This window comes from Thamnophis sirtalis, unplaced genomic scaffold, assembly GCF_051295495.1.
Source record: "Thamnophis sirtalis isolate CommonGarterSnake01/CBP01778 unplaced genomic scaffold, rThaSir2_p1.2 scaffold_3, whole genome shotgun sequence".
Taxonomy (NCBI): Eukaryota; Metazoa; Chordata; class Lepidosauria; order Squamata; family Natricidae; genus Thamnophis; species Thamnophis sirtalis.
Window position 1 is genome coordinate 62,329,929 of NW_028261383.1, and position 19,836 is coordinate 62,349,764.

Here is a 19,836-nt window from a genome sequence, read left to right on the forward strand (position 1 = left end):
GGCAGTAATCTCCAGACTAGATATCTGTAATGCAGGGCAGTACATGCAGGCAGTACCTAAAAGTATCTAAAAGTTTCAACTAGGAGGATAATCCTGAATAAAAGAAGAAACAAATAAAAGTCCCATGCAATTCCTAGTTACTCCTGCCTGATAACCTAGGGTTGGCAACTCACCCAAATAATGCTATGTTATAAATTCAGGTTTATAAACCACAATAGCTACGTTCATACATTCATAGTAGGAGAAAACAAAATTATCTGGCAGAATGGATGAACCAACACAACAATGATGGGTGCCTGCCAAGGTGGCGCAGTGGTTAAATGCAGCACTGCAGGCTACTGCTAGATCAGCAGGTCAGCGGTTCAAATCTCACCGGCTCAGGGTTGACTCAGCCTTCCATCCTTCCGAGGTGGGTAAAATGAGGACCCAGATTGTTGGGGGCAATATGCTGACTCTCTGTAAACCGCTTAGAGAGGCCTGAAAGGCCTATGAAGCGGTATATAAGTCTACTGCTACTATTGCCTGGACTGAGAAATATTTGAACTGCAAGAAGACATCAGCCAGGCACTCCACTTAAAAAAAAGATATTGTTAGTAAAAAGGATTAAGGGGGTTAAACTGTTGGTACAAATATTTTCACAAGCAATAGCGTTTGTGTGTTTGGAGGCAGTAACAACAGATGTCTGTACTATAGTAACATGTGGAAAAAGAAATGGTAAAGCACCTGATTAGTACTTGTTACCATAAAAACAAAAATAGAATTTATTACAAAACTCTATTGAATAGATGAACATACACCATTATGTTCATTCTTGAACATAAAGCCATTTTTGTAGTTAACTGCCAGCCACTAGATCGACAAGCAGAAGGCATTTCATAGCCGGTTGTGATGTGCCTTTTATTCATTTTATCTAATTTATATGGCTATCCATTTGACAAAAATGACTCTGGACAGCTTAGAACCATTTATTAAAATAGCAAATGTATAAAAACAGTCATTATTAAAATATAAAAACTGAAAGACATAGGATTGAATGTCAATGGAGCGTAAAATTTCACAGGTCCTCTGGGATCCCAGGCATTTTGAAAGAGAGATGGACCTAACTTCACTTTAGGAGCTGCGGGAAAATGTCCCATGATTAGGCAGATGCCAGAGCAGAAAAGGCCCACCTGTTGGGACCTACCAAATTCCCTAGTAATTGGAAACCACAGCATTTCTCTTCTGCCAGACCTAATGGGACGGGAGATATAATTAGGGAGAGGCAGTATATTGGGCCTTCAGGCCTGCCACATTTTCTATTGTGGGAAAATGGGAGGGGGTTATTAGATAAGAGTATGGATGATATGGAGTCAAAATAACATTCTTTTCTCAGAGAGTCAAGGACACCTTGCCCTGCAGCTGCAATGAGGTGAGTGGGAGGCATCTCCAAGTTTATATGGTGCCTGATTGGATCATGTGATGGACATATGGGTGCTGGGTAGGGACCTGAACTGTCTTTTGGGTGGAGAAAACCTGGAGACTTTCAGATTCAGGTCTTCCCGTGGCAACATGATATCTCTAATAAAATGGAAGTTTGGGGAAACTCAAGCCTCGGAGTCTTCTTTCGTTGGGGGGGTGTTACTTGGAAGTTTGACACCATGAAGGGCTTTAAAGATTACCAATATGAATTGGAGCCAACCAGTAGTTCTCACAGAGCAGTTCTGCCTGGAGCAGATCTAGGAACAGACCCAATTGGTGTACAACACAAAAGCTCCTACTATAACTACAACTATCACCTGCTGGAATTGTGAGTTCAGGAGGATCTCCATCACCAAAGATGGTATAGTCTTACAACTGGCATGTCCTCCATGCAACTCGGTCTTGCCAGAGTGCATCTAAAGCCTGTTATCCCCTATTCAGACCCTCCCATCTTCCAGGCACTGGGCTACAATGTTCACAGCACTGCTTAATACACCAGGAGCAGACAAATATAATTATCAGCAACACAGTGATGATACCTCACAACAATGCAATAGATGAGGTCTCCCAGTAGCCTCATATAGATGTTGAATCATTACTGACTGGAGAAATGAGGCTAGCAGAACAAGACTGTGTTGGCCACCCCTAATCCTTGGGGGCAATTCAGAAGGATACCATGATTGATGGTAACGAAAGCAGCAAGCTAATTTGCATTACACTGATTTTGTCCATGTGTAGGGCTTGCTAAAACTGAAATTTACTGAGTGAATTCATGTTAGCTATCTTATACTATAAAAACTGTTCATTTTTTCAACAATCTCTTAAGAGAGCCATCCCTCTATAAAGGTGCTGATTGTCAGTCATTCAAATACTTTTATTCCAATGATCTACATCACCAGTCCATACAGTTTTTGTTCAATTCATCCAAGAATCTTACAACCATGTCCTAGGTTAATGCACTGTGCTTGAGAAATGTTCCATTTGCAGCAAAGATTAAAAATAAACCTCTAATCATCTGGTTATGGGTTCCCTAGGGTTGGGTTTATGCAAATGAAATGTAATGCAAATTTAGATTCTTACCTGTTTTTCACTCATGGCATAAAGATATTGCAGATCAGGGCTCAGCACTAAATCTCGCAAAATTGGACTGCCATCATGGGCTATCACATTTTCATATTGCAAGGCTGGATGCCCAATGGGACTGGCAGGATCAACCAAGATCTGAAAGAAACAAGGAGCATGTAAGAAGCATGAAAATTGATGCAATTTTTGCAAAATTAAGATGAGTTAAATTTATTAAAGGTTGCAAAGAGACAATGGTCCACATTCTACAATTACAGGTAGTCCTCGTTGAACGACACTAAGTTCACAACTATTCAAAGTTACCATGACACTGAAAGAAGGGAACTAATGACCAGTCCTTGTAGTTGCAACCACTGTAGCATTCCCAGAGTCATATGATCACAATCAGCACTTGGCAATGTCAACTGGCATACTATTATAATATCTGCAATGTCTGTGATCACCATTTGCAATGTTCACTGCTGACTTTTAACAAGCAATGAGGAAGCAGCAGGAAATTGCAAAAGGCAATCATGTGACCATGGAATGCTGCAGAGACATGGAATTCATATAACAGCAGCAAATGTGACTCAAGCACCCTACTAGCACAAATCAGTACAATTAAGTGATGTTGCACTTTACAACTATGGTGCTTAGTGATGGAGTTGCTAGTCCTAATTAGCATTGTTAAACATAACATATATTTAGTCTTTATTATTTCAATTACTACTTCATAGCTTCCTGTCCTACCAACTGCCTGATAATTGAAAAAGTTAATGGGACTACCCAACACTACCACCTCAAGAATTTGTTTTACTTGGCAGTGGAAGAAGCAGACTTGTGAAATAAAGAAAGCTAGATTTTCCTAAATAAAAATCTTTTATTTGTTTTTGCTTTTTTTAATAAGAAAAAAATAATTATCAATTACACTTAGTCAGTTAATAATTTGTCTGCCCTTTTAAGTAAATGTATCTGAGTTGTCATTTTTATGCCTTTCACAACAAAAACAATTATTTCCATTTGCTTTCCATTGAAGATTTATTTGATGCATTTGTATACCACTTGCCATTATTATGAACTCTGAGTGCACCGCAGTTAAAATAATACATTTGAAAAAATGAAGCAGGCAATTACTGGATAATGTGTATTAGTATCTCTAGAGAAAGTGCCGGTAAGAGGTATATTGAGCATTACTGACCATCACCATATAGAAAATATAAAAATCCTTTAATTAGGGCAGGTTTCCCATTATCAATTCCTCTACAGGCTGAATGGGATGGAGGAAGAATGGTAGCTATTTGTGAACTTCAGCCTCTCTTGTGGTAGCCTCAGATATATTGCACTTCCAGCAATAAGATTTACCTCTCATTGATACAGACCCTTCTTCCTTTACCTGTTATTACTGCTTATCATCTTTGCCAGAGCAATTACACATCTACCACCTCTCAGCATTTACCATCTCCTACATTTGCTGGAATCATTACTGGAATTAATCATCTTCATTTTTTAAAATGATGAATTATATATGCTTTGTTTCAGCCAGCTCCCCTTACCCAATGAACTTTTCAATGGCCTAATAGTTGCATTGCTCTTGAAATGCTCTCCAGCATATCAGGAAGGTGAAGCACCCAAGCACTAACAACCCATGCAAGCATCTGTGCAAAGAGGATGCATAATGAGAGCCAAGAGAATGAAGACAAATTTCATCATCATTTCGATATTACAATCAAGGGCCCGCGTATTCTATTAGAAGTTATACTTCATAAAAGGAGTGAGGGTCAATCAGCATATTTGTTCCCGGCACAGCAGGGATATAGCAAATGCTCTAATCCCATTAATAATAGTGACAATAAATCTTATCCAAAAAGATTTGCTTTCACCACAGAGGAAATAACAGCATTAAAAGGCATTATAAGATCCTATTCAATCCATGATAGGGACTGAATATAACTAGGCTAATTCTCCTCATTCAGCTGCCATCGAGATGCTCATCATGCTTCTCTTTTATCTATTTGCACTGAAAGTATTTTTTCTTTCTGCAATTAAAACACTTAGAAGCCAACTTGCAAACCCTGAATTGTGGGGAAAATGGGGAATAACCTGAAATCTGGATTCAATCATCCTTTGGCCCTACAATCTATCTAGACCAGGGGTGTCAAACTCGTGTCGTCACGGCAAAAGTAGTGGTACTGCTACTTTTTCCTTCGCTAAACTAGGTGTGGGCATGGCCAGCGCATGACATATCTGGCTCGTGAGCCGCAGGATTGACAGCCCTGATCTAGACAAAGATAATGTACAGGTAGTCCTCGAGTTACAACAGTTTGTTGTTTAGTGACCATTCAAAGTTACAACACCACTGAAAAACTATGACTGTATTTCATACTTACAACCATTGCAGCATCCCCATGGTTACATATTTAAAATTCAGTTGCTTGGCAACTGGTTCATATTTATGACGGTTGCAGCGTCCTAGGATCATGTGATTCCCCTTTTGCGACTTTCTGGCAAGCAAAATCAATAGGGAAGCCAGATTCTCTTTACAACCTCGTTACCAACTTAACAACTGCAATGATTCATTTAATGCCTTGAGGCAAAAAAAGTCACAAAATGGAGCAAAATTCAGTTAACAAATGTCTCAGTTAACCACAATTGTCGTCGTAGGTTGAAGGGTGCCTGCACTAATTCAAATGACCCATTGAACTGTATACAGTCCCAAAATTGGTGGCATGCTTAAACATTCACAATGGCTGGTCACTTGAAGACTATCACAGTGGTGTGGAGGTAGCTCCACTCATTCACATACTAGAATCTGGGGGTCGTGTTATAAAGTTGAAAGTTGAAAAGTTCAGAACAGACAAAAGAAAGCATTACTTTGTACAATGAACAATTCTGCTTCCCCAAGAACTCTACTCATTTAGGGGTTTTAAAAGGGAACAGAACAGATTCTTAGCAGAGGTGGCCCATAATGCCTACTTAGCAGTAATGGGTTCCTGATCCCGTTGCAATGGGGCCCGGCGTCCTCCACATGAACACGTGCAGTGCACACACACATGTCCAGCGACGTCTCCACGAGCCTCCGCGATGCTCCAGCTGCTCAGAGGAGCATTGCGCAGGCGCTGTATGCGCCGTGTGCATGCACGGAAGTGCCGAAGAGTTTAAAGACAGGTAAGGAGTATGGGTGGGGAAGGCTCCGGTACACCTGTACCAGGGCGTACTGCCTGCAACCCACCACTGCTACTTAGCAAAATGCTTTTATGTTGCTCCAATCAAAGACAAAATATTCTTTTATACTGTGATCATGCTCCCTTTGTAGATTTCTTATATGGTTGGCATACATTGTGAGAAATATAACCTACAACTAGACAAGCTCTGTGTTTGATTCGTGTTGTTTTATATTCTTACATTCTATTCCCTATGAACTGCAGTAATACTTGGTCAACAAATCTAAATGACTTTGAGCAGAATGTTTGACTAAAAAAGTATTTCATGACAAAGGAGTAACTGATACCTTTTGTATAACTGTAAATAATTGGACTGAATCACTGGCCTACCCATTATCTTTGCAACCCCAGCCAAAGCACTGCCCCACCCCTTCCAATAAAGCCCCACAAAATGGGTTGCAGTCTCATTCTTTGGTTGCAATAAATAGACTCCCTCCGTCCATTTGCATAGTTTCCAATCAGGCAAAGGAAGTGAGCCTTAGAAGGCAGGATCCTGGCGTGTGGCTGATTAGCATGGAAATATATGCAGCTCACAAACAAACCAGGGCCTGCCTTAATTAGAGCAGAGCCTTTGATTCACTGCCAACATCCAGCACATACCAGCCCAGGATTATTTTTAGTCAGTTTTACAAAACAAATGTATTTGATTAAGAGAGACGCCCCAGAGTGAAAGTAGATAGATCGGCAGTAGCAGAGATAGAGAGGCTGGTCCCCCTACGGTGAACAGAGCTTGGGCTCATTGTGAAGGTGTCCAGGAATGCAGGTGTGATTGCGAGAAGCCTTCGCACAGAGCCTGACAGCTGCTCAGCTAATACATAGCGAGTCCTGGAATGTGTGTCTGCAGCTGCCAATTCTTCATCCCAACACGTTCCCCTAAAATTGCTAGCCTGAAACTTCCCTCACTCCATAGCTGGATCCGATGACCATATCCTCCCTCCCTATATAGATCTCTCCCCCAACCATACTCTACATTCCCTTTTAAGTTCTTTGCTGCCAACTCATCTCCCCACCCACCCTTCCTATGGATTTGTTCTTTCTTGCTTCGGCTTATCATTGCAATCCATTTAGCTCATTCCAATCCGTTAAACGGAAAATATGCAAGGCAGACATACCTTCATTTTTCACCAGACATATATGCTACATACTGTAGGTAGGAAATCAAAACTCCCACTTCTGCTGTTTATTCGAAGATATTGAAACAATGAACAAAAGTTATGATCCAGTTTCACACAGCAAAATAAAGGCAGAAGATAAGCTGTTTAAACACATTCTTTTATTAATCTTCCAGGCTGGGCTCTTTTCTCCTGTTTAGCAAATATAGGTCATTACTAAAAACTGTTAACCACCTACCGGTTAATTATTTCTCTTTGAATACTTTAAAGCTTTACCAACAAGCCAGTATTTGAAGCTACTACAATACCTGCATTATAATCAACATTACTCTGGGTATACTGAGATTTTCTCCCATTCAAAGCCTTTTATGTTAGAAACAGTCCATCCATCCATTAATAAAAATTTAAAAAAAATTAAAAACAGGCAATTCAAAAACAGTTAAAGCTTCCCAAAAGATCTATCCAATTCCTAATTCTTAAAGCTAGGTCAAAGATAAAGTTTTACAAATTAATCAGTAAAATAGCTTGCCTCCTGGTATTATGTACTAATATTATTCACTTGACTGAGGCGATCCGTTCAACAGTAAAGGTTTATTCAACATCAACTAAGCCCAAATCATGACAGAACAGAACAGAGAAACTCCGGTTTGACAGCTCTTTTATATCGGAGCTGTCAAACTGTCAACCAATCAGAATGACGTTAGCTTCCTTAGGCGCTGCCTACATTGACCGACCAATCCTGTCATCGGGTGGAGATGATTGACACCTCGCGTTTGCCCAGTCTCAGACATAACACCTGGAGTTGTGGGTGGTCCTTCACTGGAGCTTTTCAAAAATAGCCTGGACAACCATTTCACTGGGATGACCTTGAGCAGGAGCTGGACTAGAAGACTTCCTAGGTCAGTGCTGGCTAACCTTTTTGTCGAGGCATGCCAAAAGCAGGGGTTGCGGGGAGGAGTCATACATGTGTGTGCCCTGACCTATAATGCAATGCATTGTGCACAAAATCCCCCCCCCCTCCGCACATGCTCACAGACCTCACTGAAGCCCCTGGACTTCCAGGAAGCACGTTCCGCAGGCTTCAGGAACCCTCCGCAGGCTTCAGGAAACATTGGGCTGTTTCAGAAAAATGGCCCAATGGGCAACCCAGAAGTTCGTTTCCGAATTTCCATTGGCCTCCTGAAGCCTGGGGAGGGCAAAAAAATGGCCCAACATGCAAACCAGAAATTGGGGAACAGACCTCCGGGTTGCCCGTTGGGCCAGGCTTCAGGGGCTTCCCTGAGGCATCTGGAGAGCAAAAAACAGTCCAACATGCAAACCGGAAGTCTGTTTCCAAACTTCCAGTTTGTGCATTGGGCTTTTTTTTTTTTTTTTTTTTTTTTTTTTTTTGCCCTCCAGAGGCTTCAGAAAAGACTCCCTAGGGCAAAAAAGGGGCAAAAATGCAATTCCCAAGCTTTACAAAACCCCAAGGAGAATGCTATCCCTCAATCACAGCATATCAAAGCAACCAGACTATTTTTCCACACCAGCTGATGCCCTATGCATATAAAGTAAGCTAAGGGTGACAGAACTTCTAAGAGCTTTTCTATATCTAATGAAAACTACTAATAACAAATATAACAAATAGGGCCAATTTTTGAAAGCTGAAGTACAAGTTTTTGACAAGTAGTGAACTCTAGAATATGATTGATATTCCTGGATTCATGGCTGGCAGGGATCTCAATCCCATTTCTTTTATGCCACAGCCTAATTCTCACTCATTTCAATGGATAAGGAATTCAGTGCAATTCTGAAAGCTGCAAACTGCCATTTAATCCAGTGTTTAACCGGGGGGAAAAAACCCTCTTTCTTATACTGTGGGAGATGAATGGTTTCTAAATCACTCTGTATGTGAGAGAGGAGTGTGTGTAAAAACGAACATTTCCTGTTACATGTGACTGTAATTCTAGGTTTGTCAATTTCAGGAATTAACTGAGAAGCATCCCATGAACATTTCAAGCAATGGCAACAGTTTCCCATAGGCTGAATTCCTGTGACAAATACACCTTTTCAGTCCTTTTAAGGGCCATATTCCCAATTCAATCAATATATTCCTAGTCTAGTTTTAAAATCAATCAGTGGTGTCGTAGCAATTCCAGTAGTAACTTTTCACTATCAGTGATAATTCTAAAATTTATATCAAACTACTATTGATGTGACATGATCCTAAAGAGGGGGGGGGAAACAGGGCACCAAATGGGAAAACATTAATTCAATTGTCGCTGCTTCATTGAGGCAGGCATCAGAGACAGCGGGATACAATAAATAGTGTGTAATATTTGCAGTAAGAGATCTGAGCAGGCACGAAGCCAGTTGAGGAGACCTTAATTTAGGCACTTTCTCAATCTAATCTTTCTCAGAGGGCGGTTGAGGAGACACAGTGAGATAATCCTACACGTGCCACGCTAAACTCCATTAGGGAGGATAGTTATGAAAGTATTTGGCTTGAGCTAGCTTAACATCACAGAAATAGATTACGACCTTTTTTTAAGGGAAGAAAGAGACAACTCAGAGGCTTATGTTATAATCAAAACACAAGTTAATAGTATTCAAGCCTCAATGAACACAATTGGATTTCCTTCAGGATATGTTCTCGACTTAACAGCGATGTGTTTAGTGACCGTTCCAAAGTTTCAATACTGTTGAAAAGTTAGTTATGATCTGTCATTGCACTTACCACTGTTGCAGCATCCCCACAGATATGATCAAAATTTGAGTGCTTGGCAACTGGCATGTTATTTACAATGGTGGCAGCATCGAAGATTCATAACATCACCATTCATGTCCCAGCCAGCTTCAAACAAGCAAAGCCAATGGGGGAAACCAGATCACAACTATAAGAGCCGAGGTGGCACAGTGGTTAGGGTGCAGTACTGCAGGCCACTTCAGCTGACTGTTATCTGCAGTTCAGCGGTTCTAATCTCACCGGCTCAAGGTTGACTCAGCCTTCCATCCTTCCGAGGTGGGTGAAATGAGGACCCAGACTGTGGGGGCAATATGCTGACTCTGTAAACCGCTTAGAGAGGGCTGAAAGCCCTATGAAGCGGTATAGAAGTCTAACTGCTATTGCTATTGCTATTTAACAACTGCTGAGATTCATTTAACAATCCTGGGGGGGAGGTAGTAAAATCAGGTGGGACTTACTTAACAGCCACCCTGCTTTGCAACATAAATTCTGGACCCAATTGTGGTTGTAAGTGAAGGACTACACATACATACAAGTTGTCTTGTGTGTAATGTTGAAACTGATGCAGAAGAGGCAGTTATATAACTAATTCTCAAAACTATGCTCTTCATATCTATTGAGACTACATTTCCCAGAATTTTCAGCATCTGACTACCATCTTTTGTAATTAGTAAAGGCTGTAAAGTTTAATTATGCCATCGAATTGAATCTATACTTCTGCCTAAAGGTAAAGGTTCCCCTTGCACAAATGTGCTAGTCGTTCCAGACTCTAGGGGGTGGTGCCGAAGCTGAAGAGCCAGAGCTGTCAAAGAAATCTCCGTGGTCATGTAGCTGGCATGACTAAATGCCGAAGGCGCATGGAACAATGTTACCTTCCCACCAAAGGTGGTTCCTATTTTTCTACTTGTATTTTTACATGCTTTCAAACTGCTAGGTTGACAGAAGCTGAGACAAGTAACGGGAGCTCACCTTTCTGATCGACAAGCTCAGTATCTTAGCTCCTGAGCCACCGCGTCCCTCTATATTTCTGCCTACCTTATACTATATTTGGCCACAATCCAACATAAGAAAGCTACATTATTGAAGATCTGGATTTGTCTTGAAGCATATATTCAAAAACTATTAGCCACAACTCTGAGAGTCAAACCTCTTCTCAAGAAACTAAAAGTAGCAACTGTGCTGTCAAATAATTTTTTTTTCTTGCAGCACCTTAGATTGTTTAGAGAACCAAATTAATGAGAAAGATCCTGTTCTGAATAATTAGTTTCACTCTGTTCCAAATAATTATTTTCATGTGAAGCTTGTGACAGCCCAGGTACTCAGAAGTTGAAGAAAACAAAGAGGCAAGAGAAACAGCATCCAATAGCCTAATATCAAATGAATATTTACATCTCCAAGTCAAGTATTATGAGACTGAAAAACAAAGCCCAATCTACATTCCAGGACCCAAATGCATCTACCTTAGGGGTGTTAAACTGGGGGCACATGGGCCAGATGTGTCAAGCACAAGCCACACCCACTCCAGCTCTGTGAAAGGGGAAAACGTTGTGAAACGTCACATGACTGCAACATGATATGGCGAGTTTGACAACCATGATCTGCTCACAGCGGCTATATAGTGAGTGAAACCTTTTCTTCCAGACTCATATATCCCATATATTTTCTCTCGGTAGGCAGTAACGTAGCCTGCTTGACACATGGAATCTAGGTTTTTAAATCCAATATATCTACTGCCATTCCCTCTGATGATCAGTTCCCCATTCTACCTATAGAAATAAACATTTACTTTTTCCTCACCACCACCAAAAAAAACCCATTAAAAATAAGAAAAAGCTCTTTATTAATAACCTTTCTCCTAATCTGATATGTTAACTACTCAAATAATCATAATTGCTCTAATTTCTCATTGACAGTTCTGTTCCTGCTTCATCGGCTTTGGGTAAGTGAGTCATAGTACTGATATTTTCAGAATGAAATTTATCATATAATCTATTCATGGAATTAAAAAAAAAACAGTAGGAAGACACAATAGGAAATAACATAAGAATGTACAGATATATAAACAAGAATTCTTTATCATATCTAACTCCACAAATCAGCAATACCAGAGCAAGAAAGGAACTGGCAGTACAATTTCAGGTGTCAGTATGTAAAAGTATGTATCCAATAAAAGCAACCCAAAATTAGGTAATACAACTTAATAGTGTTTAAAGTTTATAAGTGAAATTCTTCTTTTGGATTATAGAATTATAATGGACTATCTTATGCCCATTCACCCAACACTTTAAGATAATTTACATCCAGCCCCCATCATTCCTTTTTAAGGTCAAAATTTAGAAGCATTTCAAAAGACCTTTTCCAGTGATGTAAACTTCAGAACGGGCCAGAGTATTGAGGAAGTATTGATTGTGTTTGTTGATGATATGTGGTTGAGGTGGCAAACGTAAATCAATATGGCCTGCTTTGATCTCTAAAAAGTTAAAAGTGGCAACAGGAAGCTTGTACTTTTAGATTTGCAAGATTCTATTCATATAGCCTTACAATAAAGTAGAAATAGTTCAATTTATTGTGTTTCCTTGGCTTAGAGTACAGCTGACAGCTCACCTGTTTAACATCTACATGAAGCTGCTAGATGAGGTCATCTATCGATATGAGGTCAGGTATACCAATTATATCTAGCTGCATATTACTCAGTTGTACCTCTCATCCAGAGGTGGGTTCCTACCAGTTCGCACCAGTTCGGTAGAACTGGTTCGTCAAATCTACCGAACCGGTTAGAAGAGGTTCCACCAGTGGACCCAGAAAGCAGGCCACACCTACAGAAGAGGTTCCAAAAAAATTTTAAACCCATCACTGACACACACACACATACAGACAGACTCACACAGAGAGAGAAAGAGAAAGAGAAAAAAAGGAAGAAAGAAAAAAAGAAAAAAAGAAAGAAAAAGATTGAGAGAGAGATGAAAGAAAAAAAGAAAAAGGGGACAGAGAGACAAAAGGAAGGAGAGAGAGAGAGAGAGAGAGGGAGAGGGAGAGAAAACACATGGCCGGCAAGCCACTCCAACCAGGTCACATGGGCGGCAAGCCACTCCCACAAAGGAGGCCGCACCCACAGAGTAGGTTCCACAATTTTTGAAACCCACCACTGCTCTCATCCATGAGATGTACAACTGAGTACATCTCATGGATCAACCAAGTGATGCTGTCAACTCTTAAGCCTAGTGGCTGAAGACTCTTAAAGAACAGGATTAGGCTGAACTCTGGCAACACCAAGTAGATGTGAATATTTGGATTATTCAAATTTGCAAGTTTTCCATTTTTTATCCCAAATGGAGTTGCACTGCTCCATTTGGAACTGGGGCAAAATTTGGGATTCTTTCTGACTTGCAGCTCCTGCTCAAGCAGCAATTGGCAGCCAAGTCTTTAAACAGATTCATCTTGTGAGCTAATTCCATCTATTCCTGAATATGTTCTTTACAATCAGCCATGATTTGTTCAGTTTGTATGTGGACTATTATGACATGCTCTATATGGGGCAATTCTTGAAGATCATTTGGAAGCTGCAGTTGATCCAGAATGTGGCAGCACAAAATAGGAAATATGCAAATGCAATGTGACTGCCTGTTAATACCACTTCTGGTCTAGTGATCTGTAGGGGTCAAATGTTAAAATACTTCAATCCATATCTTGACACATCCTTTAGTATAATAAGATTTCATCATTACAGCAAAGCCAAAAATAGCACTGAAAAAGAGAAAAATAAAACAAGGAAAGAACTTGGAGGAAAAAAGATGCAGATACTGCTTTGAATAAGACAGGTCTTTTTGCTGGAAGATAAAAGTTGCTTTCTTACAAATATCATCTCAGTTGCCTTAAGGAACAATTTATGAGAATCCTCAGTGGTTTCTTAAAACCTTAACTGTAGCCTAAACCTGAACAGTCACTTTGTCAGCTGTATTACAGCTGAAATCAGGAAGAAAATTCTAGTTTCATGTTTATAAAAGGAACCAGTCTTTAAAAGAGAGACAAAGAGGACTGGGTAGCATGTGGTTCATCTAAGCACACACAGAACACATGTGCTAAGGGATCACTTTGACACCACAAGTAACTAACTTTGCTCACTTGCTGTGCAAATCATTCCTACAAACATAATTTTCCTGTTACTTTCAGCATGGAAAATAGACTGTTTAGGTCATGAAAATAGACAGCAGCTTAGAGGGAGGGAGGGAAGGAGTCCCACTGTCCCCCATTTATCATTCCATGGGGAATGATAAATTTAGAGGAAGAGGCCATAGTAATCAACCCCCATCATGAAAAGCCAAGTCAAAAAACTATCTGCTGGCAGGGCCACAGCAATGAATTCACCCAAGCTCCTTCAGGACAAAATCACTCATATCAGCTCAGAGTTAAATGTCATTGGGAACATTCAACAGCCTCATCATACATGTTTATCTAGGATGGGTCTGAATCTATTGATCCTGAGGACGTTCACAGTCTCCATGCACTAATCCTATCTAAATCTCATAGTAAAAGCAGCCAGGGAAGTAATAATCTTCAGAAGCTCTTGACATCATTGTTTCAGAGAAGGTTGATTAAAAAATCATTAAACTTCAGCTATTGAGAGTCCTGGTTGAAACACATTATCTGGCCTTGTTGAGATCAAAATTCTGGCCTGGCTGTGGGACTGAAATCACACTGATGGTTTCAAAAAGCTCCTGTTGGTGACCTCTGGAAGCCTAGGATAGTAGAGGATAGGGGAATGCTACTCTCTTGGTCTTAATTTGATCTCTCAGCAGTTTTCAATTCAGTCAGTCTTAATATACGGTAGGCTGGCTTCAAGTGATAGACATTATTTTGTGGTGCTCTTCCCGAGTTAAGTTTTATTCAGTGGCAGTGAAAAGGAGACATTAAATCCCATTACGGAATGTCACAGAATTTGTCTCTCTCTCCCGCCAAATAACATCTAAATGAAATAGCTGGGGAAAGTCATCTGCTAGTGTGGGATGATGCATCATCAATTATTTATCTCCACCCTGGGCCAAACAGAAAGTAGATGACCCAGTGTTAGTGCAAGGAAGCTGTTGGGACATGGATGGGCAAAGCAGGCATAGACTGAATCTCAGCAAGACAGAGTGGCTGTGGAGAGGCCAAGTATTTCCATAATTTTTGACATACTGCACTCTGTAAGATGGAGCTGGCTCACTATCTGATGGTTCTTCTTGATTCTGACTGAATAGCAGCCAGAAGAGCTTTCATGCAATTACAGTACATTTTTTGTGCCAATTGCAGTCATTTCTGGTACAGAATAATTTGCTCTTGGTCATTCATGCCACTGTCACTCTACAGCTGGATTATTCCAATTTGCTCTCCATAGGACTGTCCTTGAAGATCATTCAATAGCTTCAGCTGGTTCGGCATGCAACAGCCTAAATAACTGTGGGAATATCTAGATTCTCTTTATGTAATACTACTATATATCAGTACCATGTTTCCCTGAAAATAAGACAGGGTCTTATTTTCTTTTGATCCCCGAAATAAGCACCTGGCCTTATTTTTGGGGATGTCTTATTATTTTTGAGGTGCAGGAGGCAGCAAGCGTGGTCACCTCATGGGTGCTGCTGTGCTGCAATATTTTGGGGGAGGGCATATTTTATCACATGCATTCAAAAGCCTGATTGGGCTTATTATCCAGGGAGGTCTTATTTTGGGGAAAACAGGGTACTACTGTGAAGAACTATGTAAACTTGTTCCCACTTAGCTTTGAATGAAATTCAAGGTATTGGTTAAAATCCTGTATGACTTGAGAGTCAGGTATCTCCTGAGATTACTTTTTCAAAGTTGAATCTGCTCGTCAGGTAGGTTCTAGTAGAGAGGGCCTGCTGAGCATCTCAAATTAAAGGAACTGCCATCTATAATGAATTAGTACTCCAGTCTTTATAATGATTTCCCATGCCTTTGGAATAGCCTAGATTTAAAAGGGGAAAGTTTCCCCTATCCAATTGTGTCCATCTCCAGAGGCTAATGCTCATCTAAATTTCCCTTCGGAGGGAACCAGGGCTTTCTGAACATGCTTCCATGATCATGTGGCTGGCATGACTATATGCCAAGGCACATGGAACTGTCAGGCCTGCAGTTATATTCTTTTTAGAATCTTTGGCCTGCCACACTTTCTCTCTCTTTCTGTTTCATTAGTGGGCAATTGGGAGGGAGGAATAGTAAGGAGTAGAATTGTAGAATGTGTTGTTGTCATTCCTTTCTAGAAATCAAGATCATTCTTTGTCTCTGCACCTCTGCATCTGACCGGAACTAGATGGGTGGAAATGCCAGGGTGGCCGAAGAAGATTGGACCATGTGATGGATTTATGGGTGTGGGGACAGGAACACTGTTACGTCCTCACTGAAGAGGCACAACCCTGGCCTAATTCCCCCAGAGACTGGCCTCAACAACACTGACCTCCTAGAACAGGGGTGTCAAACTCACATCATCACAGCAGTGTCATGTGACATATTTGAACTTTTTCCCCCTTTGCTAAACCAGACGTGAGCATGATGAGCACATGATGCATCCAGCCCATGAGCCACGAGTTTGACAGCCCTCTCCTAGAAGATCCTCAAAAACGTGGTTTCGCCATTTGGTCTGTAGATCTCATGAAAGTGTTAATTCCATTAAATGTCTAGATTGTGTACATATTTAGAGCACACTCTCCCGTGTCTTTTTAATGTTATGTTCTTCTTAGCTATTTTCAGCTAGGTTGGTTGATTGCTTAGCTTTGTGTTTTAATTGTGTATGCAATTCGGAGTCATGTGAGTGAGATGGGCAACAATAAATCAGTCAGTCAGTCATTTGGAATCTTCAAAAATGGAGTGGCATATAAGCCAACATTATAATAATTTTAAAAAAATAAATGGCACCCATTGGTCCCAAATTAATCAGAAGGCCCTTGGTGTACAACCAAGTCCTCAAGCAATTGCATGTGTTACAAAGCACTAATGAAAGTTCTATCAACTTACGTTGGGTATGTAGGATTTCAGAAGACTCTGTAAATATCTGGAGGAAAATAAGACCTAAAGATGTCTGGTGTCTGGGTAATACTATACTTCAGATATATGCAATTGCTTTTGTGGAATTTCTTTCTCTCCTGATAAAATATATGAGAGAAGATAGTGCATAACAGAGTTGGCAAGGAAAGCTATGTAACAAATAAGGAGAATAAAAAAGAATATGGAATTTACTGTTTGAAAAAACTTTGGAGAATCAGCAGGAATAATTTGGGAGTATCAGTAAACAGCACAATGGGAAGCAATTAGGCAGAAGGAAGAGAAGCAGTCAGGGATATTATTTTACTAGTATTTTTGTATTCTGTCGCCAGCTTAGAGCTGGATTGTGAATAAGCAAGTTGGAAATTGGGAGTCATTATATAGGTTTGTTTTCCTGCTTTACAGTGGATGTACTGAAATTACACTCTTTTGATTTTAATACAGCCCAAGTTATTTTTCTCAACTTCAGATAAGTTATTCCCATGAGTTTTAGACGCTTCAACAAAAAAATTGCTATGTGTAACCACTTTTCTAAAAATATCCTTTTATTCCTGCATCTATTTTGATCATCTATGCAGAACAAGTTTGTAAATATGTATAAACGGGGACGCATGATAACTTTGTACCCAAAATTCATGGCTTCTCTATTGCACTCAAAATTAATAGCTCATGATTAAAATGCAAATTTTCCTCAGTAAATCTGTGGCTTATCACTCATATGTCCCCAGGTAATGGATAGGTCAAGTGAGGTCACTGATCAATATTGTCATACATCTTCCAAGATGAAGAGGACTTGCCCTTCTTCCCACAATGTTGATGATGTTGATGTTTTATTGTATTGTATTGTATTGTATTGTATCACACCTTTATTACTTTAGAAGTAATTCAAGGCACTGAACATACTTAATACTCCTCCAACAACAACACTGTGAGATGAGTTGGGTTGAGACAGAGTGAATGGCCCAAAGTCACCCAGTTGACTTTCATGCCTAAGGCGGGATCAGAACTCCAAGTCTCCTGGTTTCTAGGTCAGCACCTTAAACGGTGCTTCACTACACCAAATGGGCTTCTGCATACAACTTAAAGTTGCAAAGATCAATTATTTTATTTTAGAAGAGATTTATATCCCTTATCCCTATTATTACTGTATACTGTTGCTACCCATATTGCAAAATTCCTATATCGTTTTAGAAAAGGTGATCAGGTGGTTGCTTTTCTTGGCATTCCCCCCCCACAAAAAAAAATGTCTATTGTGGTAGATTCAATAGTCTTTCAATAAAGATGTTCACTGTATAACCATTAATATGCTACCCGGATCTTCCGCAGACAAATAGCCTAATCATAAGCATAATTTCTGCTCTGAAGAAAGAAAACATATTGAGAAATGTGTCAAAAGTGTGAAATTCTAAATAAATATAAGGGAATTAATTTGCATGATTTTAATGACGGTTCTCAGAAATCTCTTATACTACTGAGGATTTTTTTAAAAAATTCATGCTACCAATGTGGATTTTTTTTAAAAAAAATGCTTCTTCAGTACTGATGTTGGCATGTCTCAAATGGGCATTTAGGGTTAGTTAGTCTTTGTTGATCTTGGTTTTTGGATCTAAAGTTCCAGGCTGTTCTACTTCATCTAACATCTTCATAGGAGATCGGATCATTCTAATCCATTCAGCTGTCCCAGTACATAGCAGCACTTGGTCTATGCTCAAAGGTTAAGAAGAATAAGGTTTGGTTGGTATGTGAATGGGAGAGTAAAGGAGATTACAGGGATTGTAGACTAAAAACAAAACAAAACAGCTTGGAAAGAGGCAATGGCAAAAACACTTTTTTAGATTGTTGCCAAAATTGCACAGAAACCTTCATGAAAAAATTACCAGATGAGCTCAACCCAAAGAAGACTTTTAACTTTTAACCCATTCATCAATAGCTCACAACTCTGTCCTTTTCTCAGGTAGACATGAAGCACTTAATTAATAAAATCATATTAAGAATAATTGAAGAGTCAAAGATCAAAGCAAAGTGAAAAAGATGAAAGAACTAGGTTGAATATTACACAGACTAAAAACTACCTCAATTAAATGCACATAGTAGTAAAGCAAAAAAAAAAAAAGGACAGGGTAGTTTGTCAATGTTTCAAAGCACCAGAGGAATGCAAATTGGAATTGCAACTGCTGTATATCTGCAAAACTCTTGACCTTCCCACTGTGGATCCGTCCTTCCCTATTTCTCATTCTTGCCTGCTTCCTTCCCCCTCCTCTCTCTGGCACAATGCTCTGTGATGCTTTGTACTCTTATCTGTATGTGGCTGTGATTAATTCGCAGTGGCTGGCAGCAACAACAAGACTGGGGCGCTTTAGTCTGCTGCCATACTTCAAAGGCAGAGACTTATCTGCTAAAAACACACTTTGCAACCTTTTCAGGGGAGCCCTTTCCAGTTCTACAGGGCTCATGGGGTGCTAAGGAACAGTGCAAAAAGAACAGCTTATTTATGGTACTGCCTTTCAAAGCCCATCCCCCCCTTTTTTCCCCCCTTTCCCATTTGTCCTTCAAGTTCCAGTGCAATGCTCTGGGGTGACATCTGCTGGAAGATATGAGGAGAGTCCATTCCAGAAATATTTCTGCAGGGAGGCAGAAGATAAAGTGAAACTTGCAACATTTCACACCATCAGTTGCTTTTCCCCACTTCCAGTTTGATGCACACAGACAAAGTGGTTGTTGCCACTGATTTAGAACAGGTATAAATGTTAAAGTAAAACACTATTGCCAAAAAGCAGACCAGGAAAAAGACGTCATACATGCAACCAATGAAATCATTTCTGGCTCCTATCTCAACTCACAAAGATAGCCAGAATTGCATTATAACATTTGATCACAGCCAAGTCTACCTTCGGTTACCCTCTGTTCCTCACTGGACTCCCAACACCCCACATGGTTTATTTCAGCATTTAGGCACTCCTCAATCCAATTCACAACAGAATCACCCTATTACATTGCTTCTCCCGAAACGCAGTAGGTTCAGACACAGCATTCAAGATAAAGCAGGCAGAACAGAGACTGAGTATTCATACAACAGCAGGAGGCATTTAATAAGAAATTTCAGCTATCACTGCTTAGCCACATGCCACTGCTAGGATAGGGAACTTGTGGCTTGAATAGATCTGAAAAGCAATGGATACAGAAACATCTCTCTGTGTAACCTGGACTCTAATCCCAACAA

At 40.1% G+C, this 19,836-nt stretch overlaps 1 protein-coding gene across 3 annotated transcripts in view; it reads right to left on the reverse strand.

Moving 5' to 3' along the window:
* The window catches only part of PLXNA1 (plexin A1), a 380,392-nt gene that overhangs the window by 187,664 nt on the left and 172,892 nt on the right, over positions 1-19,836 (reverse strand). For all 3 annotated transcript variants that reach the window (XM_087708971.1, XM_087708970.1, XM_087708972.1), the window contains exon 4: positions 2,539-2,679. In XM_087708971.1, coding sequence (XP_087565097.1) covers positions 2,539-2,679 — 141 coding nt within the window. The remainder of the gene's footprint in view (positions 1-2,538; positions 2,680-19,836) is intronic.